The sequence below is a fragment of the Labrus mixtus genome, chromosome 7 (genome assembly GCF_963584025.1).
Source record: "Labrus mixtus chromosome 7, fLabMix1.1, whole genome shotgun sequence".
Classification (NCBI taxonomy): Eukaryota; Metazoa; Chordata; class Actinopteri; order Labriformes; family Labridae; genus Labrus; species Labrus mixtus.
This window is the reverse complement of record NC_083618.1, coordinates 17,796,685-17,819,482: the sequence shown is the minus strand read 5'-3', so window position 1 is coordinate 17,819,482 and position 22,798 is coordinate 17,796,685. Positions and strand designations below refer to the sequence as shown.

At 39.7% G+C, this 22,798-nt stretch overlaps 1 protein-coding gene across 1 annotated transcript; it reads left to right on the top strand.

The window, feature by feature from the left end:
• Positions 1–3,061: 3,061 nt before the first annotated feature.
• On the top strand, positions 3,062–22,659 carry LOC132978232 (rho-related GTP-binding protein RhoA-D-like). Its single transcript, XM_061043365.1, has 5 exons — positions 3,062–3,212; positions 13,612–13,769; positions 16,790–16,910; positions 17,528–17,658; positions 20,064–22,659. Exons 2-5 carry the CDS (start codon positions 13,614–13,616, stop codon positions 20,235–20,237), a joined length of 582 nt encoding a protein of 193 aa, XP_060899348.1. The 5' UTR covers positions 3,062–3,212; positions 13,612–13,613; the 3' UTR covers positions 20,238–22,659.
• Positions 22,660–22,798: the final 139 nt, after the last annotated feature.

Genomic DNA, 22,798 nt, shown 5'->3' with positions numbered 1-22,798 from the left:
GTGTCCTAGAATAGGAGACTTCAAAATGTGAGTTAAAAGGAGAACGTGTTTCAGCTTAGAAATAAATTTGATTTTTTTTCCCCCCCAAGTTTGTGTGATGTTTTTTTTTTAAATGTCACTGTTTGACTAGGACCGCCGTCTGGCTCCTAAATATCCCCTACACTGACTTCTGTCATTAAAACCATGCGCATTAGGAGTTCACTCACACAGTTTTCAGTATTATTTCCCCAGTAGAAGAATTTCTCTTTACATATATGTTACACCTCAGAGGATCAGAGGAAAAGCTGTTATGTCCATGGCAGACTTTACTGTTACACCAAGGGTGGAAGACGTCACTATGGAGGGTGGAAACATTGTTAAGTTTACAGATGACAGAGCTGCTGTCTGTCTCCCTCACTGATATGAGTCATCCCTCAGGTCTGCAATCTGTGATGGTGCACAATGGTGTCATGACCACTGAACATCACTTCTGCCCTCAGTGATTGTTGTTCAAGACAGGGAGGAGAAGTTGTAGAGAGCTACAGCTACCTCATACTTACATGGACCAGACATGAAAGCTTTGATCTGCACTCTGAGGCAGAAAGCCAGAAGATATAAAAGAAAGTGGAAGTTAAAAGTGTATTACTTTGGCAGGAACTTAATGGTGCTCTACAGATGCATTTCAAGCCAAACATTCTCATCTTTTTGTTGGTTTTGAAATTTGAATGTAAAAATAGGGTTTCAGAGGGGAAACACTTCCAACGCAGCTTGTGAGTATCTCCCTCTGATATTTACAGCAATCAATACTGATACAAACTTAATCTGTCAAATAAATCCAAAACTATCCTCTACTTAAAAGAATAAAAGTAAGCTATATCTGGGTTTTTTTAAGATGCTTAAAGATAGATTTTTTTTTTTTTTTTTACATATTTTGTTAATCCCCATGGGGAAATTCTGGTTTGCTTCTCACACACTAAGACCCGAGTTACACACCTGCACAGGAGCTGTGGACATTCATTCATGGAGAGATGCCAGACTGGGGCTGCTACACACTAGAGGGAGCGCGCCAGGCCTGTTGGGGGTCCGGTACCTTGCTCAAGGGCCTCAGCTGTACTGGGGAGGAGACCCGGCACCTATCCAGTAACCAGACCAGCTTCCATACTTTGGTTCGCACCACGAACTGAATCGGTGACCCTCCGGTTCCCAATCCAAGTACCTACAGAATGAGGTATGCATATGCAATCGGTGCTCCAATACTAATTTATTATAAACTGCCCTTGAACACAAAGGCATATGAATGTATACATCTAAATATTCATTTAAATTGTAATATGTATTGAATATGTAAAACTTTGACATAAACAGCCCTTTCAATAAGAATGGCAAAATATGTAAATAACCATAACACATCAAAGTTATCTTATATATTTATTGTAATGTCATGTAGTCTGTTCATATACTTTATATTATTATCACGGTATATCTTTATTTAAGGCTTTTAGCTGTTCTCAGGGGAAAGGAATAAGTACCCAGTGTTATTTTTAAAAGCCCACCCTTGTTGTTTGAATCAATTTTTGACCTTTGGTGACCTTAAAAAAAAAACCATAATAGTTCCAGTCAACCTCAAGCTGAGAATACATCAAACAAGCATCAAGAATAACACCTGTGTGTCAGTGAGCATGACCTTTAGTCAATTTAAGCAATACCGCACAAGAGGGAGTGCTGGATATCAGTATATTGTACAAGAAGTCAAGAAAAACAATAATGACTTAAAATAAATAATATTCAAATTAGTTTTGGTTCCATTATATATTAGGCCTACTTGTATTTTTGTTGTTAGTACTAAATGTTAAGTCAAATGTCAGGTCCCGCGGGTCTACAACTCACCTGTCAGACCCCAGGAAGTTTGTTAAGATATGAAGTGATGGATTTTCCCTCTGTTCACATTCACACCCATCCCTCCTGTTGCACGAGCCTTCTTGTACTACGGATGATGTCATCTTTGACTGGGGAGAGGAGGAGGGACCTTGGCGACTCCAGCGGCTGCAGCATCTTAATCAAGCTAGTAATAGGTAATCATAACATTACCGGAAATACAAGTATCAGCCTTAAAAATAAAAGTGAAAAAAACATCAATAGCCCTTAAAAAAAAAAGAAGCGTCTGTAATGTGTGTGTTTTTTTGTTTTTTTTTAAAGTTAAACGAATTATAGAAAAAAAAAAACATTAAAGCTTGGGGGTGGGGCAAGGTGTGCAACAAGTTTGAAGGTTTTTTTTATTTAATTGGTGCAACAACTTTAATGTTTTTTTTTATGACACGGTGCCCTTTGCAACTTTGTGGACACAGTAATACAAACACAAATAAATGACAAAACTATGGACAACAACGTAAAATATACCTTTGTAAAATATATAGAAAACTATGATGTACTTACAGGTTTTACATAAAAATATATGAGAGGCAACATCACCTTCAAAAGACATTTTTTATTTACACTAAAGGTGTTTGTGTAAATTGTAAACAAAAACCAATAAGACAGAAAATAAATAATATTGCATGCGTAGTAAAATTACAACATTTTACATATAGAGAGATTACTTAGGTAGCCTACAATATATGTAAGCCTACATAAACATGCTTTTATAAATTATAAACAAGCGTAGATGATTCTTTTAAACAGCCTCTGTTGTAAATATATTCCTTGTGATTTGTACTGGATGAGGGAGAAGATTAAATAAAATAGCTCATTTGCACATGAACAGAGCTGCAAAGAAGATATTAGATTTTCTGAATTAAGTTTCTCTCAAGCTTTATGTTAACATTACTCCTATTTAAAAGCATCAGTTTACACAATTGGTGATTTGTATGATTTTACAGAAAGAAGTAAAGATGCCAGTGTTTCCTAAATTTAGTAATACAAATATTGAACTCAAGTCTGAAATTTTTACATGTAATAATAGACTGTATGGTCATGATAGGTTTACAATTTGAACGACTTGCCCTTTTTATGTTGAAGGCCCTAAACGGAAGTTGTCGCATGTTAGTTTAGTCTAGCTTGTCGCTGGTGTGGGTGGGAGGATCCTGCTCGCCTGCCCCGCTCCTCAGCCCCCCTCTCTGTGAAATTAGCGAATACTGCAGCAAGAAGTGAGTGTGTGCGTGAGTGTGTCACGATCAAGAGGAGCCAACAAGCGGGGATTAACATTTAAAGAAGAACTCTCACCTGGCTGGCGACAGGTAAATATGAAACAGACGCAGCAGTTTGATAAAAAAAATAAAGAAAATTGACACAAGTCGACAGCCTAATTATAGCTCACTTTCTAGGATGAGAGAAGGAGAAGGTGGATCGTCCTCAGACTGATATTCGCATGTTTCTAGTTCAGTCAGTAGTTTAAATCATTGGAGGTGTGAATGTTACAGTCAAGTGGATCCAGGTTGTCTGATAGTTGTCAGGTAGTGTTTCTGTACAACTGTTGATATCTTCGTTGTTGGCATAGTTTGAAAGTCACGGAAGCACATGAGATCTTGTTGGTCTGAACAGTCTGTTCAATGAGTGCGACCTCAATAAGAAACTCCGCATGGCAAATCATCTAATGAGCGTTTCTATTCCTGGAAACACTTCCATTTTCCTCCCAGTAATAAACCTCCCGTGTCTTAGAGAGCATTGTTTGAACTGTCAATATCATTTTCAAAAACAGGTCTAGGAGGGTAAAATGTAAGGGTATAATTTACCTTGAAATCTAAATGTGATTTAAATAGGAGGGCCACATTCATCAGGACTTAATATTTACTGTATGTAAATTATTACAATCACAAAAGTTCTCTTATATGTGTAAATAAAATATGAAGTATGAACTCAAAATCTTAGTTTGGGCAGAACTTGCAAAAAAAAAAAGTGTTGTCAGCATCTTTGAAATACATAATAATCACTATGTTCAATGTATTTATGCTGTACATAGGCCTATAACAGGGCCGGGATGAATGATTATTTATCTATCCTTTTTCATCAAGCTGATAGTCGCTTGAACTTTGACATGTTAAGGAAATACTGTCTTCTTTAAATTGACTGGCCTCTCTGATAGACATTTGTTGTCCTTGAATTGTTTTTTTGTAAAACATATTTCCACCCCCTTATATTGTATCATCTATTTTTTTAAAACACTTGTTTACAGTAGCTGAGTGATATATGAGTCATCCAACAGAAAATCAGCGTATTTGCTAAATTAATTTTTCCATATGCTGGTTCTAAAATGTGAACTTTTGATTTTAATTTTCTTGAACGATATCTGAATAGTTTTGGCTTTGAACAGCTGGTGGGGGAAGAAAAGCAGTTTTAAAAGTGTTGCCTTTTCTTTAAGAAATTCTGTTGACATTACAGACCAACTAATGTATCGTTTAGTACAGAAAATAATAATAAGCTGCAGATTTCGATGGCTATGTAAATACTCGAGATAGAGTAGTGTCCAGTAGAGTCCTCTCAAAGGGCCAGTCTGCTACGTTTGTCTGCTTCTGACCCGAGTTACTGAACAGAGGTGAGTCATGAGGTGTCCATTGTTTCGGAGCAGTGCATCCTCTGCTTCTTGTCTTTGAGTTTGATCATCACACTCCAGCAGCCAGCAGCTGACTCAACCTGTTCATCCTGCCCTACTTCCTCTGGAAAGGCTGCAAGAGACGGTTAGTGTTAGTGTCTTAAGTGTGAAAGTCATGATAAATTCATGTCTTTAACCATGACAAGACTGCAGGCGATTCATTTGAAGATTCCTGTTTATGCTGTGGTTAGAAGTGAACAAGATGTGATGCTTTCTTTTTGACAGGCCCATTGAGTCATAGTGTCCAGGATACCATAACCACCTAAAATAAATAGTTCAACCTCAGGAATGATCTTATTTCTGTTTTGGAAAAAAAAAGTTTCTTTAGTATATCTGAAGTTTTGTCTATTTTAGAAGAAAAAAAATACCCATCAGCACCAGAAAAGTAAACTCTTTATGTTTTGCTTATTTGCCCTAATGGCCACTACTGGCATTGCATTGAAATAAATTCCCATAGACCAAAACTATTACAAGTCACTATTAAAACTGAAGACCGTCACTGTAAGGAGGCTAACTGAGATTTATGTATGCTAAGGTAAGCTAGGCTGCTTCTTGCAGTAACCTGAATATATCTTTATTGTTTTTGTGTGTATGGCTGCTCGTTGTTGTCTGAAACATTGTGTGCTGATCTTGGCCAGGACACTCATGAAAAAGTCATTTTCAATCTCAATCTCAAGTTTTTTCCTGGTAAAATAAAGATGAAATAAATCATTTAAATTTATATTTACCAGACATGACAGTGGGGTCATTCATTAAATCTCTCGCCCAGCAAAAAGGAAAATAAGTGTTTTACAAACTGTTGAAAAAAACTGCCATCTAAAGCTTAATTATTTTTTATGTACAGAATGAGAATCTAGCTGTATTATGGTTATAATAGATCATTCCCCGTAAGAGGCATTAAGGAATATGTCATACTGGGTGATATTCCATGGGCTGGTTTGACTGCTGGGACATTTGATCATTTCCATGGGTGTACCGGTAAAACCATGACTCAGTGCGACTAAGGCGCTGCAGTGTTTGTAACATAGAGCCGAAGACTGTGAGAGGCTGACCTGATCTGTGTGTGTTTTCCTGCTGCCGTGTGAGAGAGCGCACTGAACATCACATTTCAATTTAAATGCACATGAGGCTGCAGGAGTCTTTTTTTGTTATTGTGCTCATCTGAAAAGACCCCAAAGCATTCTGCTTAGATTTGTTTTTGTCATCCAACGTCGTCGCAGATGTGTCATATGATGGCATTGCCTTTCAGATTTAGTCAGATGAGATGTTTTTACGTCCAGGTTGAGGTACGGGGGTGTAGACAGCCGGTGCCGCAGGCGCTCTGCTCTGTCTCAGCCTCTATCTCACTGCCAGTTTATGAACTTTGGCCCACTTCTCACACAGGCAGAGACTTCACAGAGGTGAGGTAAATTCTTGCATGCCTTCAGATCTTAAGTCTGGCAGCCAGCTCGTCTCTCATGAGACAAAAAAACACTACAACCTTCTTGGAAATAAGTTGTAATTGAAGAGCCAAGCATGCTAGATGACGTCCCTGTAAAAATGTCTCTCAAGTTCAGTAGTCATTTTTTATTCTGTTGTAAAAGAAATGTAACATTGTTCCATCGAGATTTAGGATAGACTTGTAATCTCTGGGTGCGTCATTATCTGTCAAACTGACAAACAGTCCAGCCTAGGTTTTATTGCTCTGATAGTTATGAAGCCTTTATCTGGTGATACTGAGCTGCTTGACAACTCCTGTGTGATGAAACCAACAATCCAGGAAATAACCTCTCAGTTTTGATATCAGCTGATCTGTAAATCTGGACGTTTGAGTTTTTATCTTGTTGGAAACAACAATGACCCATAGGAAGCCAATAAGACGAATAAAATGATCAATCTCGGGCTCATTTCCTGTAATATGTTTGCTTGTTTGAACAATATCAGAACAAAATGAAAAAAAAAAAAGTCTTCCTCCTCATCATCATCCTAGAAACAACAGGCCTTTTATTGGTTGGATGTTTGTCTATGCTCAGCGTTGTTGTTGAGTTTGAACGCGTGTGAGGATTGAAAGGCAGCTCTACCTCATTGGTCACAGGGTCACGCTCTGCCCCGTGCTAACTCCCCGCTCACTGTGTGTTGCATAACTGTTTATGGCCCCTAAGCTTCAAGAAACCTCCTTAGAGAAAGGGAGAGAGGTGCTGTGTTCATTAACCCGGGGCATTACTCAAATAGTTGTCGGAAGTAATGGTGCTTAGCTCTCTTCTCCCCATGTTTTAATGGCTCCTTGGGTTCAGTGTGGATCACGTTTATGTATGCTGCCCAGTGTTTCAGAGTGTTTAGTTTTCTTCATTGTTTAGAGACAAGATGAACTCACAAGCACTTTGAAAGCTCCCCCACTTGTTACATTTCTGAAATCTTTCCGTCTCCACCTAAAGTCTACTTTCTTGATGTATAATTATGAGGATTTTAAGCTTATAAGATTATTCATTGTGGTTTCCTGGACGACAAACTCGCGTCTTGAACTTGTGAAGTCTGATTAAATTCCATACCCGTAAAGTGTTAAATGTTTACTGAGGTAACGTCAATCCTTCTAAATGAGAAGCTGAAACCAGCACATGTTTGGCAGATTTGATTTGTAAATTCCTTAACAGATTAGTAAAGTATCAGATTGTTTGTGGTGGATTATCTGGATGTCGGGAGGGGCTGTGAGCTGAGCTGCTGCTGGGGGCAACTCAGGTTATTTCCTTCAGTCTTAATGAGTGAGGCCACACAACAATGCTAGCAATCTTATAGCATTGATGTAGAGTTAGCAGGGAAACCCCTAAAGTAGACAATTCAAAATGATTAGTCGGGAGGTCCCCTTTGGACTCTCGTATGTTCAGTTGTGTTTTATTGCTGCATCGCATTAACTAAACTTAACAGGTCTTGTCTCAAAACCGACCCTCCATTTGCTAATCGTTCCTGTTTTTGAATCTGGTCGATAAATCATGCATAGAGGTCTCCTCCTCTCCAAGACAAACAAACAGGTTATTTAAAATTGGTATAAAGAAAAACACTGAACGACTTCAAATCCTGTTAAAAGTCTGTGTTACTGTTTTTCCAGGCAGGCATAGTCAGGAGGGGCTGTGAGCTGAGCTGATGTAAGCTTGTTTGTAGTTACTGCTTGTTTTTAGGTCTGGGTTCCTCCTATGGTAAATATGTTGGTAATGCTGTCTCATTTTTCTCTCTCTTGAAAACAGAGCAGATCAGGTTATTGAAAACATTAAAAACATTTAATAGAAGAAATTTTGTGCTACGGTGTCTTTTTAATGCGTATAGATGGGTCTATATGAGGACTGCCAGCTGAGCTGCCGCTAACTTTTGCACAGCTTGTTTCTCTCTTTCTCAAACTATATATAATTTAATGTGTTATAATAAAAAAAACAATGGTGATGTGACTTGAAAGCTTTAGGAAGATGTTGGTTGGAAGTGTTTTAACATCCAACCAAAAGATTGTGCTTATGGGTGTGTTAGTCTTACAAATAAATGTGACACTTAGGTTGGAATAGGAGTTTGTTGTGGCACTGAACTAAATAAAAGTTATTTCTTAATATTGAACGACCATATTTGAATAGTGTGAGAAGAACTCCAAGTTTGGGTACCACTTTATCTCTCTGGTACTGGAAGGTTTCTCATCAGTATCAGCCAATGATTAAGTCTAGGTATTTTAATTTCTTGGTATTTGGCATTTAAAAAAAAGATAAATGTTTTTGGTTTATCCCTCATAAATAAAAAACTCTTATGAAGGACTGGTTGACTAAAGTTCAGTCTGTTCAGTATTATTTTTCTATCCTTGTTAAGTTGTTCTCTGTTGTTGTAACCAGCCAGGAGGAGGTGCTTCCTGCTGTCTCACAGTTCGTCCTCTGTCTACCTCAGCATGACTGAAGGCTAAATGGATATGTTCTAGCACACTCCTCTCCACCACAGGATAAATCTCGGTTATGTTTTGTAGAGTGAAAGGAAATGCCTGCACCCTGAACTGAGTTATGGTTATTTCAAGGCGACTGATTAAAGTTGAAGTATTTCTTTTTTGTCACTGCTTATATGAAAAGGGTTCATCTCTCGGCGTCACATTTCATCCAGTAGTGAATTCAGGTGAGATCAGGCTTTGGGTTGGATGTGCAGAGAAGTTTTTTTTCTGCCATTAACAAGATTAACAGGCTTGATTTGTTATTTAAGTTCGTTTGTTCTCCTGCCAGGAGGAGTGTCACATGATTTTTATGTTTGGGGAGCTCAAACGCTCTTTAATGTTGTACTCCTGTGTTCCTGTAAGTCAGTTGTATATACTATATGAGGTATCAATTGTTGATATTGACACTAGGGCTGGGATTCTTTGGGTGTCTCACGATTCGATTCTGCATCTATTTTCGATTCAAAGCAATTCTGGATTCATGATTCAAAGTCTGTTTATGAATTAGTAAATACTTCAGGATCTACTCCAGTCATCTGTGAGACTGGCTAAATTTCTTGCTGCTCCATTTAGCGTTCTGCTGAGTTGAAGCGCTAGCATTAGCGCTTAGCAGGGAGTGACTGATTAATGAAAAAAAACAAAAAAGGATTTTTGGAAATAATGAATCTATTTAAAATCTCAGAAGATAAGAATCTAGATTTTTACATAAATCTTTTTTTTTTTTTCCCCCACCTCTACTTGATACACCACAGAGTACCTCTACCCTAGTGCCCGACCGATTACTTGGATAGCTGATAATATGGGACGATATTAGCTTATCCAGTGAGTATCAGTATCGGCTAATTTTATCGCAAAGTGTGCCGATATTATTAGAGTTATTCACCAGTCAAATAGCATTTCTATTTGAATTTCAGTTTAAACGCAAAATATTTGCCAGTAACTCAAATTTATACGACTTATAACCTGGAACCAACAGCATTTAAGCTTCCTGAGCGTGACATCACAGAAACATGACTGCTTGGTGAATACTGTTAATCCACAGCCATCTTAAGTTCCCCCTCAGTTGTTGCAGTCATTAGTAACCATTAGCAGTTAAATTAGCTATTGAATCAATCATATGGGGGTTAATTATTGGGCACAGTGAGGGACTATATGCAACATTTTCAAGCATCATTCCCTTCTGCCAATATGTCAAGATGTCTGTGAATCATCTCCAAATATCACTGCAGAGTGAATGCACGTAAGTAATAATGTATGTAGGAGTGTGTGCGTGTTTGTGCGTGTTTGTGCGTGTGTTGTTTTGCCTCTGGCAGCCCTCTCTGTGTCCCGGCTCAGCTGAGGCCTGTCCAAACACATCTGCAGCCAAACGCTCCTCCCCGGCTTCGCAGAACAGGAAGTGGATTGTTTTGTTTCACAGGGTGAGCCTCTGAGGCCTCAGTGCTGCTGTCTCCCACTTGTTTGGCTTTGAACCCGTCGTGTAGTTCAGGACAATCTCTGGTACCCTTGGCTCTTTCCTGGAAATCAAAAGACACTGCAGTTTCTCCGGAATCAATATGTCCACTTATAGAAGGGAAACAGAGGTTGTTATGTTCTCAGTAAATATTCTGTTTTTGTTTAACATACAGGGACGCGTAAGTGCATGGTGATATTTACACTGTATACATTTCAGGAGATTTTGCTCACTTCGTTAATACTCATTAAACAAGTAGAAATAACAGGTGTGAGCATGACACTTTGCTGAAGCAGCCTAAACTCAAACTTGATTCTCTGAGCTGCTGTAACTGAACACACCGCAGCAGAAGGAGTTGTGCTTTTGGCAAAAAGAAGAAAATGTTGACAAACCAGTTACTAAAGATGTTAATAAAACTGTCAAACAAGAAAACACATCCACAATATTCAGGATGGCTACTGGTTATGCCAAATATCCATGGAAACATGGCTGGGTATTACTGTATTCTCTTGTGTCTGTTGTTTTTTCTCTCTGCTCACTCTGACTTAAGAGCTTTTTAAAAAAATAATTTCCCCTACTCATTTGTGCAGTGAAAGATAAGATTGGTCTCTTGGTACACATTTATTTGAGATATGTTAAAAGCAGCTATAATTTAAATAAAAAAAGAGTCTCAGGTCACAGTTTCTCAAACGTGAGTATTTGCTGATTTCTTAGCTCTGGTTAGGCAGTTTGACAATACAACCCTTACTTTATAGGCTTAGGTAACAGAAAGCAGGAAAGCCTCTTTTTCACGTAAAGCCAGCTGTTTCCCCCTGTTTCTAATCACTGTGCCAAGCTTAGCTAAGCTAACTGGCTGCTCGCTGTTGCTTCATTATTTCTGCTAAAACATGATTTGCATCGATCGCTCTCCTTGAAAAGAATCACAGAAGTGAGGAACAATTCTTCTTGCAGAATCACTGTATGATAACATGTCCGTCTAATTCTCTTTGTGTATGTGCACTCAATTGTGTCCTACAAAACAAATGGAAGACTGACTTAGCTTCTCTGTGTAATGTGTTTACTATAAATGCTCAGATCTGGTTATAAAACAAAGTGGACCTTGGAAGAAAACCAAATGGTAACCAGCCATGTAGATGAAATTATTGACACCAATCTGCTCACCTGTTTGCTGCCAAACCAACAATAGAGTGAATAATAACTTCAGTCCATATTTGTGATTATTTTACTGGTTTGATGCTTCTTACTGAAAGGGTCGTTGCCATGGCTCTGAACAGACACTTGAAGTGGGCGGTTGGGGCAGGCTCGACACCAAAGTTTTCCCCCGCAGCACTGAAAGATTAATTTCCCCTGATAAGTGGGTGCCCTCGTGAAGAGGGTTGCTGTCAAGACTGTCTGGCAGAAAGTGGATGAGGTGAGGAGCCAAATGACTATATGCACAGCTGCTCCCAGGCAGCAGGGCTTCAGCTCATCCATCAGGTGCACAGCAAACTCATACCCTCACAGCCTGCACCCACTCAACCAGCTCTCGTCTGGGCTTATTGCAGAAATGTTTCTCGGTTCATCGTGCAGGCCTGAAGCATAGCTGTAAGATTGAAAGTTCCTGTAAGTAGTTTTTAACTAGTTATCAAACAGTCTGTGATACATACAGTTGCCTCTATTTGACCTACAACAGCAAGCAGCCAGGGGTGACTGGGTTGGCCCAACTGGAACACTGACTTATGCAGGGATGGCATGAAGTTTGTGTGCACACACCAATAAATAACATGTACTTACCTTTTCTATCTCCAGTAAACATTTCTACTTTAAATACTACCATTGAAACATCATACAGATGTTATATTATCGTGTATATTTTAACCTAAACAAGCAACACTTCAGAGTGGAAACATGTAAATCTTTGAAGCTTTAAGGACTCAAAAAGGAACTGTGTTCAAAGTTATGACATAAAGAACTAACAATGGGGTGCAGCTACCAGGAGCCTATTGTAACACAGCCAAAGTAGTTCATTTTAACATGGTAGTGTTAAACCCCAGTAAACCCCATCTCTGACAAAGCCCATAGCCGTCATAGTTCAGGATTTTGTGGTGACCCGTGGGGATAGCCTATCCGATTTCCTGTCCATTTTTGTTGTTTGTTGGGTAGTTCATTCTTAAATGAGAGTTGACATCATAGGCTGCATATAAGAATTCAACTTAGCCTCAAGTTCCAAAAGTGAAACCTATGCAGAAGAGCCTTTAACCTGCTTACTTTCTAATGTCCAGCAGGGGGCCACTCATCTTATTCAGTTGCTTTATTTACTCAGCAAACATTTTCCTCATGAGTTTATGGTCTCAATCACTTGTTACAAGTCTTCTTCAACATAGCGTGGTATTAATTTAGTCCATTACAGTCCCATTTACGATAAAGACAAAGGTTGAGGAGAAGTACATTTTAGGGCAGGGCTGTAGCTCAGTTGGTAGAGTCGGTCATCTCTTAACCAGAACATTTGGGGTTCGATCCCCAGCTCCTGTAGTAACATGCCCGCTGTGTCCTTAGGTAAGACACTCAACCCTGAACCGCTCCCTCTGCTTCGGCAGCTGCGTATGCATGTGTATGAATGGGATTAGTTACTTCTGATGGTCACTTTACATTGCATCGGTGTGTGAATTTGATTAGTCTAGAAATGCGCTATACAGGCTCAAGTCCATTTACCATTTGCCTGGGATTGACAAGCTGCTACCACGCTTAGCAGTCATCCAGAATAGAGAAGTATAATGCAAATCCCTCCTATCATAAACATGCATGTTCAAGACTTCAAAAAGGGGCTGCACAAACCAATGAGTGATGTCATGGGGGCAACATCTACATATTTTAAACAGTCTTTGATTTACACACATGCTAAAGCTCTCCTAATACTACAGCTAATATAAAGAGGTACAGGTTGTGATCATGCTTCTTTTAATGCAGAGCTGTCTATCTGGAGATAAATAGGTTATCATCTACTATTAGAGTGTTCCTTAAGAGAACTAAAAAAAACATCTGGAGGGATCAAAAGAAGGGCTGTGTTTTATCTCCATACGAGTACTTTACCAGCTGCTCCGATTTCCCAGACGCTTTTTCTTTCTCCACACTTTGCAGAGGGAAACAAACAGGGCGGAGCAGAAGCCTGATAACACATTCCTTCATGTCCTTACTTGTCTCAACACCCCCTCCTCTTCCTGTCCTTCCACTATCTCCCCTCCTCTGCTCTTTATGAAGCTTTTGTAGTCTTGATGATGTGGCATTGGGGGATCCGAGGCCTGTGCCTGCAGTTGCCCGTGACAGCGTGCAGATCAAGGAGCCCTCCCTCAGGTGTAATGTGATGCGTTGCTGTCAGTCAGAGATGTCAGAGCGGTCGCTTTGGAGTCACACAGCACGAGCAGAAAGTTTTGAACAACATTGTGTCCCTGATCTGACTCGTGTTCCTACTGCAGTCTCTGCAGTCTCACATAATTTAACCATCTGTCATGTAAAGTTCAAAAACAGAGTGTTATTTGGCTTGTTTCTACAGCAGCATGACACGTTTTATCTCCCATGGAAATAAAGATTATTTTTTTCCTGTTGTGGTACTGCTGATGAATTTGGCACTGAACAGCCTGTTTTTTTTGTCGTCTGTTAGTGACAAAGTTTTGTTTTCTTGTTTCCCAACAGAGATGGCAGCCATCCGGAAGAAGCTGGTGATTGTCGGGGACGGAGCTTGTGGGAAAACATGTCTTCTCATTGTTTTCAGTAAAGACCAGTTTCCTGAAGTCTACGTCCCGACAGTGTTTGAGAACTACATCGCTGACATCGAGGTCGATTGTAAAAAGGTTTGTTGATTTGACAGCAGAAGAAGCAGCCTGGAAATGTGTGAAAGTCTTTCTGTTTTTATCAACTATCTTAAAAGTCATGAGTCGGATTACACAGTGTTGACAACAATGATTCATGTAGAAGGCATGGGAATACAAAAAATAGCGTTGTTTAACTCCCAGATTGTGAGTTACAGGTATCAAGGGTAAAATACAAGATCACACTGTTGTGTTATCCTACCTTTGTTTGTCTGAGGTCTTCTTTTGTACATTTTATATCTTTAACTTTCATATCATATAACAGACGGAGATTTCAGATTAAAGCCTACCAATATGTTTTTAGACTCTTTAGTACCTTTAGCTTGAGTTAGTCTTATTTACCTTGGTTAACGAAGTCCCAGTTACTAGTTTGCAACAAGTCGGACAAGCGACATGGCCGCCTCCAGGTGTACCTTTGTTTTGTCAGCTTATACCAGGCGATAACAACACACTACACAATAGTTTGCAGGCGAAACATGTCCACAGATCAGTGTGATGATTTGATTAAACAAAAAGAGGACTACGTTGCTAATAAACACAATATAGTTGCTATAATAGTTGATTCACGTAGCAGCCATGTTGGATTTTAGGCTCGGGCTACTGAAGGTTTTTCCGGAGTTTCCGATCCGGAATTCTGACTTTAGGAGGGCGTTCCTGATGACGTATCAGACTGGCAACTTGGAATTTCCGACTTCTGAGATCAAATGGAACGCACCATAAGCTCTGATAACGTCCATGACCAGTCCAAGAAGGACTTGGAGGACTTCAAGAAGGAACTCCTGAATAAACCTCTTGAACTATGAGCACTGAAAAAAATCCATAACTCACAAACAAGCTGAGGTCCTGAAAGCAGTTCAACTAATTGTTAAAAAAGAAAAACATCTTTCATAGATATAATATCTGTCAGTTCTAGATGAGTAGTTTCATTAAATGACACACTTTTGTAGTATTGTTGTGACTTTTTTGATCCAATTTGGGAATTTGTGTCAGCACAAATACATTTTGGACACTCTGATAAAATGGTTTAGATACAACAGTTCAGCCATTAATTCTACTTTAACAAAGCTTTTACATTTTCAGATGTTTTCACACACTTCAAAAAAACGTGTTGCTTTCCCTGACTCCTGACTCTCCTGTTACTGTTCACCTGTGTGTTCATAAAAGTTGCCACACAGCAAGTGGATAGTGATTGCAGATGAAGACAGGGTTATGAAACCATTAAAGTCCTTCTCCAAAGTTTGTGTAACATCTTGACTCTGAGTCACAGGAGCCACTCAGCGATGGTCGAATCTTAGCTGCAGATGGTTTGTTATGTCAAAGGGTTTTGTTCTCTTGAGCCGACCACCGCTGCAGGATCACAGCTTGGCAAAACAGGAAATGACTCTACTTCCCAGCTTCCTGTTCAGACAAGGAACAACGATGTCTCCTGGCAATCCCCCTCCTCACATCAAGACCCTCTTGCCTCCTCCATCTGCTCGAGAAGCGTCTCTCATTTCCTGTCCTGGTTCTGACCGGGAGGCAAGGAGGGGTTAATTGTTGTGGTCTGGACCTGAAATGTAAAGTAATTGGGGAAATATGATGGAGTGGTCTAGCTGGGATAAATTTGGTACAGATATGTGTCATCCCCCTTTAAGTTACCCCTCCTTCCTCTTTCAAAAGGACACTGGCCCCTTGAGAATTATCCCATTACACAACCAGCTGGATTTTGTTCTCAGACCCTAAATCTGATTCCCCCCGCTCCTCCCCTCTCGAGGGTAAAAACATTTCTTTCTCTCACCTTCCGAGGATTGAGCAGTCTCTTAAAATAGCTGTTTTTTCCCCTTCTTTCTCTCCGAAGTCTTCAGCCTACGAAAAGGTCCGGTGGGAACATAATCGCTCTGGTTGCTCATGCTATCTCTCCCGTCGGCTGCCACCTCCCACCCTCTGCCTCTGCAAACGGCTATTTTGGGACAGTTGACTGATGCGTTTGCTCTCTGTGGGCTCAGCAGCATCTATTGTCATTCAGTAAAGTTTCAGGATTCAAAACTTCTAAAAACTTCCACCCCTTCGCTGAAAATAGTGAGTCAGCTAAAGAGCCGAGTGAAGACCGGCTGTTAATGCCTGCTCAGGGACAGAAGGTATCTGGATGGATGCTCGCTAATCTCCCACTTTCCCTAATTGAATTAATCAGTGGTGTGACGGGATGAGGCCATTCCCTGAGTTCATTTCCACAACGCAGACAACATTACAGACTCATGAAGCTGATTATGGTGATGAGAAGCAAAATATCCAAAGAAGGAATTCAAAGAACGAAAGCAGCTGTGGAAAGTTATGATCAATATGCGAAGCACGTGGAGCTAAATGTCCTCCTGAGGTTATGTAAACGTAACATTTTCAACTTCCTGGTACGTGAAGCACTTGCCCCTGGGAAAATATCTCAGATGCAGCACACGTCATACTGTCAGTATGCTCAGGCTCTCAGTGAACGAGACAATAAACGTCACCACTATTGATGTCATGACATGTTCTATGTTTGTGTGTTCATGTGGAATGATGAGCAACATCTCTTTCTTCACTGGACAGACAACTCATTTTCTCTTTCAGCCCTTAAACTTCTGGTAAAAGTTTTTAACTGGTTTTAAAAAAAACAGGCTGAATCCATACTAATGCCTCTTCATTACATACAAAGCAAACAAGGCAATCAGCGAGCAGATAAATTATTCCTGTAAAGTGATTTTTGATGCCTGCCACCTCAGTCGATAAGTCGGTGTCAGAGGAAGCGACTTACAGCATGCTGCAGAAAAGCCTTTGTTTACATTTTCACTGCAAAGGTTCACAGTATGCGATACATTTATTATGACCAGCTCGTTTAGGCCATAACAGTAAAGGGAGGTCCATACAATAAACTTGCTTTTAGCTTATAAGTGCAGGTTATATATTATTTTAAAAGAGCTTAAACAGGCCTGACTCTAACTTGTTTTTCAGTAACTTCTCCTCATTGTTTTGTTTCTGATTTCTCCCAGGTGGAGTTGGCGCTGTGGGATACTGCAGGCCAGGAGGACTACGACAGGTTGAGGCCTCTCTCCTACCCTGACACAGACGTCATCCTCATGTGCTTCTCCATCGACAGCCCCGACAGTTTAGGTAAAAAACTAGTAACTTGTTTAAAAATGCCAAATTTGTGGGGCGCTAGATAGGCTATCGCTTTTGTCCACGCTCCATGTGTAGAGGCTTTCGTCCTCATCACAGCGGCCCTGGGTTCTAATCTGACCTCTGCCCTTTGCTGCATGTCGTGCCCCTCTCCCTTCCACCCAACATTTCCTGACTCTCTTGAGCTTCCCTGTACAGTAAAGGCAAAAAGGGTCAAATAAATAAATGAATAAAATGCTTAATTTGTATAACTTTCAATATGTGTATACAGTTTAGCTTTTGTAAGATAAACCAGACTGAGACAGCAGCAGTACAGGAAGATAACTAATGTGGTTTGTATTACAGAACACATGATTTATAAAGTGTAAAAGTGATATTTTGTCCAGTCAGTTTATACGAGCTTTGGAAGCTGTTCTTAAACATCTTAATGCCTTGATGGAGAACAGGATTAGTGCAGCTAAAAACATTTTTTCCTCGAGCAGTCTGCAGAGCAATCCATCATGAGAAGTGTTCTGCTCTGTGACTCTGCACAGCCTGTCTCCAGCCCAGCCCCCTCCTTCCCTCTTTGTCTCGAGTGTTTCAGCTCACTTCTTGTCTCTCTCCCGGGACAGAAAATATCCCTGAGAAGTGGACGCCCGAGGTGAAGCACTTCTGTCCCAACGTCCCCATCATCCTAGTGGGGAACAAGAAGGACCTGAGGAACGATGAGCACACGCGGAGAGAGCTGGCTAAGATGAAGCAGGTACGGAAGCCTCAGAGGGCCAATGAACAGAGGAAGAGGGTAATCAAGGGCAAGTAGGAACCTCTTCAATAGTCGGGCACTTAAACCTGAATTATTTATGTACATATCCATGAAAGGTATTGCCTCACTGGGAGCTGAATTTGACAATAACACTGCATTAAAACTAGCTGCTTCATTTTAATATAGCCTCAAATAAAAGTATGGTTACTCTACACTTCTGTCCGGGGAATAGATGCACTGTTTCCTTATCATTTCCATTGAATACAACTCAACAGTTCAAATTCAAGCCAAGACCAAGACTAATGCACTAATGCAAAAGTCATTATGCCATTTTAGTTTTTCTTACAGTTAGCACATAACAGCATTCATAGGTGTAGCATAGCATCAAATCATCAGACATTTTTTTATTTTTCTGCTTGATATTTTTTCCCTAAGTGGGAATGATGACATCCTGTCTTGAATGAGAGATAACTTTGTTGAATGAGTGTAACCTGACCTTAACATAATAAAAATACAGATGTTTCCATACCCAGTTTTCCTTTCCAATACCGTCGGTTGAGTATTGGTTATTACCAAGTAACCCTTTGATACCGGTGTGATGAACACAACACAGCATTTTTTTTACAGTATCATCGTGATATCGTAAATACAACATGTTTGTTTTATTTGTATAACTCAGAGTTTGATTCAGAAATACTTTAGTTATACCTGAAGGGAACTCAGGGTTGCCAGTTGCTCTTATACAGAGAAGCAGCATGAGCTGACTGAGCCCCTGTGTTTAACCAGCACCTTAAATTTGCTTCAAAGATCCTTACCGACCTCAGGAGAAAAACATCCACCATAGACATTTTTCTTGAACATTAATCAAAATGCTCTCTTCCCCCCTTTTATATATATATATATATTTATATATATTTTTTTACACCTGTCTGTCATTTAAAAGGTAACTTCCCCAGAGGTTCCAACAGTGACAGCTTTCTGAAAAGGCTGTCAGAGTCCTTTCACTCGTACAATAATGACAGCAGCCTGTAGTTCACGGCGTCACAGCACTAAGGCCGCCTCTCTTGTCCGTCTCCAGGTCCAGCTGATAATAGAGACGTGTTAACAAAAGTCTCCAGCTCGTTCAGGGGCCTCTGTCAGCTTTTTCCTTTCTGTAGAAACCAGGAACCATTCGACAAAGAGTAGCACTAAGTCATCAGTTTCACATGGTCACACGTACATCGGTGGCTGAACATGTATGACAGGGACGTAGCTAAAAGTTAATGAAGTAGTGTACCTAGGCGTTGGTACCCAATTTGTATCCTTAATTTCAATGGTGACTTTCAGGTTACTTATGGCCATTATAGAAAATAAATCTCTGGGAAGTGGATGGACTGAACATGTTTACATCTTTCTTCTAATAGTTTATATTGTTTTAAAAATATGTTCTTCATTTTTATAGCTCTTTATAGCTGACTCACTATTTTCGACTCAAAGACATTCTGTAATAATTGCGTGTTTTGTTTTTCCGACTCATGGTCAAAAACAAACACATTAAATTGAAGGAAGAATGTGCAACATTTTTACACATAAATACAGCAGAAGTATAACCTCTGTAAATGTCTCTCTGAGTCATTACTGTCTACAATGAGTGAGAAGCATGAGTCCCGCCAGCTGTATTGTTGTCAGGGCTGTGTTTACATCATGTTTACATGGACGGGAGGGCCTTGCATATAAAGCTGTTTTAGTCTAGGACTAGAAAAAATAAAAATAACATACTCGCTGTTTATTTGGATGTCACATAAGTGTCTTTAGATCTCGATTATTCTGTGTCAATTCATGTGCAATATGAAGCTATGAGTTAACAAAAGTGTGCTAACATTAGCCTGCTAACACAACAATGCAGACCCCAGGAAATCATCTTGAGCAAAGGACAATTTTGTCCACTGCTTGCGCTAAATGGTGCGTTCTAATTGATAACTCTTCCAGTTGGAGGTGTGTCGCTGTAGGAGAGCGGAGGCTTCTGAATAGCGGAGGTGTCACCAAACAGCAGTTTGTTGTTTGTTTTGGTTTAATGATGGTGCTAAAGGGCGACATCTACTGGATTAAAAAGTCGCACATTCTTCTTTTAACTGAAACGCACAACAGATTAAAGCAGCAGATGAATAAATTGTAAGCCAGAAAATGTTTGTAGTTTTTGCCCGAAAAATAATAATGATCAAGATAGTTCCTAATTGAATAGTGGATCCCTAACAATCTCACTAATTCAAGAAAAACAAAAGATTTTAAATTTTTCGTACAAAATGTTCTTGTCATTCTGAGATAAACGTAAAACAGTAAAACAGAACTTTTTTTTTTCTCAAGTGAATGCAATACGCTTCTGTAGTTTACAGTCCGTAACAACAGTATCTGACATCACCATGCAGGAGCCGGTGAAACCAGAAGAAGGCAGAGAAATGGCCAACAGGATCAGTGCCTTCGGTTACTTGGAGTGCTCTGCGAAGACCAAGGACGGCGTGAGGGAGGTGTTTGAAATGGCCACTAGAGCGGCGCTGGAGGCCCCCAAGAAAAAGAAGAAAGGCCTTTGCACACTGCTGTGAGCTGCCTTCAAATCAAAACCAACCGACCAATAGGAGAAGAACAGAAGTGATGGAAAGGACTGACCTTCTACCAAACTACATTTTGTACTGTATGTTGCATTTCACGATAACGGTCAGGTGGTTAAATGGATTGCAAACAAGATGATTTTGTCTATATTACATTATTTGTTAGAAATTTACGTTTTCTGTCTTCACACACAGAATGTTTTCCTACTTGTTTTTCTTTATACTTGTGATGCTTTGAGGAGTTAAACATGCACATATTTGTATGCAATATTATTGTTCACGAGCAGCATTTTACTGGGCTTGTATGAAGTACTCATGATTGTCCAACAGTCCAGGTTGTCGTCTAAGTATCAACTCTGCTCATTATGCTAGCAGCCGTCATAATGGAAAATGAAAGTTGTTTTTTTAGGTTTTACACCACAGTCCTCTAGTGTCGCCTGTTAGCTTACATTTGAGCTATAGACTATTTGTCATATTGTGCCTCATTGTACACAGGAATGTTGTCATTGTGAAACCTGAGCAGACATAACTTAGGCTTTCAATGCTGATGAAAACTATTCAAGCACAACAAATGGTTGCTTATTTTTAAGATGTTCTAATAAAGCAACAACCTTCAGTGTCGAAAAGTGAGGCCACTGCAGTTCCTCAAGTGTCCACTTGAGGCTTTCTCCAAAAGCCAAGGATTCCCCATTAGGTCAGTGGAAATAAACATGTTTACAGCCTGGTACAAAAAATGTTTTTGTCTCTATAACTAATTTCTTTACTGGTATAAAATGTACAAAGGGTGTTTTTTTCTTATCATTGTTCTACTTTCATTTCATATTAGGAGGAAGAGTTTGAAGAGATTGTGACTGACAAGCAGGTGCATTGTAGCTGTTCGCTGAAATGCTGAAGACCCGTCTCACTCCACCTCTTTATCTGTTTCTATATCGATCAAAAGTTAGGTAGAGTTAGCATTTCTAATACAGCAAGCAGAATCGCTTGGCTTCAGAGTGCTTCTTCAGAAACCAATGGGTGACATCACTGAGGCTGCGCCCATGTTTTATACAGCTTTATATAGTTCCTATGTCTTTTTTTTTTCTTTGTGATTCTGTTTCTGATAGACTTGAGTAATACCCAATACAGAGAACCAGTGTGATACAAGACTTATGTATCATTGCTGGAAAATCACAAGCTCAATTTCTCACAAGTCTAAGTCAAGTTTATGAAGTAGACCAGGATGGGTGGGTGGATCAGAACTGGCTAACAAAGACAAAACAGAACTTTGCTCAAAGGCTGTAAGGACCAACATGGAGATGACACGGCTGAAGCAGAAATCACATGAAGGCTAAGGTTCCTGTTTGTTTATTGTGAATGACACGAGTTCGGCTTCTGCTACAGCAGAGAAGACGCTGTAGGAATCGGTTTGTGTCAGACAGGTTCGCCCGGTCTTTGAAATCACGTCTTGTTAAAGAATTTGCGTGAAGGTGAAATTTCCCGTCAGGTGACATTCTTTACATGTTTTAGAGGAGCTGGGTCGTGTGTGAGGAGTTTGTTTTTCACCCCGTCTGCTCTGTTGTGCCTTCTTTAGTTGCTCTCTCCCAGACCAGATGGACCAGTTGCCATATTGAACCCCAGTGACCTTTCTGGAATGTTTAACTAATCTCGCCTCAAAAACAAGACGACGATTAGGCCTACACAAATTATGTCAAACGTTTCCTAAAATTTCAGCCAGCATAAGCTACATATAGAAATAAACCCATAACTTTAGTCTCCTTTTTATTATCCTGGCAGTTAAAAGAAGGTTACACCAGCATATGTCATGTACTTCAGCATCAAGAATGAATAATGGCAAAATGACTTTTAATATCACATATTTCCTAAATATAACTGGGAAAACATCTGTCTGCAGCCATAATATCTTTGATGTTTTATTTAAAGTTGTGTATTCATGCCAAAATAGTTTGTTTTGTAAGAACTTTGGAAAGATGAAAATTTGATACATTTGTCTGACTTTATCCTGATCTTTGTTTCTTCTCATCTTTACTTGTTGGCAAGACATATTTGGTTTTTGAAAGTAAAGAAGCCGCAGATGATTCAGGTCTTGAACTGTACTTGAGCAGCTTTTAGGGGCATGTCAGAGATGTGGTTCTCCTTTGTTCACAAACATTATAAGAGACTGGAAAAGGGCTATCTTTGCTATTCTGATTGTAAAACAAAGATGAAGAGATGAACATCAAAAGCTCCTGCAAGGAACTTTCGGTTTGTGTCAACTTTGGCGCCCCCCTGTGGACAAAGTGCTATCTCTTATCTCTGCTAATTTTGTCCTGTACATGTGTTAAGTGGTGCTTTTTTATCATCCTGATTTCTTTTAACAGTCAAATGTATCACTTATATATTTGCTGTTGAAAATGTTATTAAAGGCTGTTTCAGCATCGTGCAGCTTTTCACTTTGTCAGATATCTACCCCGGTGCAAGAGAAGCATTGATATTAATATCACTGTCGTATAACCAGCTAAAAAACCCTTACAGGAGCTTTTGAATGTAATTAGGATGATATATTTATTATTTGATAT

Excerpts from the sequence above, each read along its gene's own strand:
- LOC132978232 (XM_061043365.1), top strand. The coding sequence starts at position 13,614 with ATGGCAGCCATCCGGAAGAAGCTGGTGATTGTCGGGGACGGAGCTTGT. Across the intron at positions 13,770-16,789 it reads TCGAGGTCGATTGTAAAAAG|GTGGAGTTGGCGCTGTGGGA; the intron begins GTTTGTTGATTT and ends GATTTCTCCCAG. Across the intron at positions 16,911-17,527 it reads CGACAGCCCCGACAGTTTAG|AAAATATCCCTGAGAAGTGG; the intron begins GTAAAAAACTAG and ends CTCCCGGGACAG.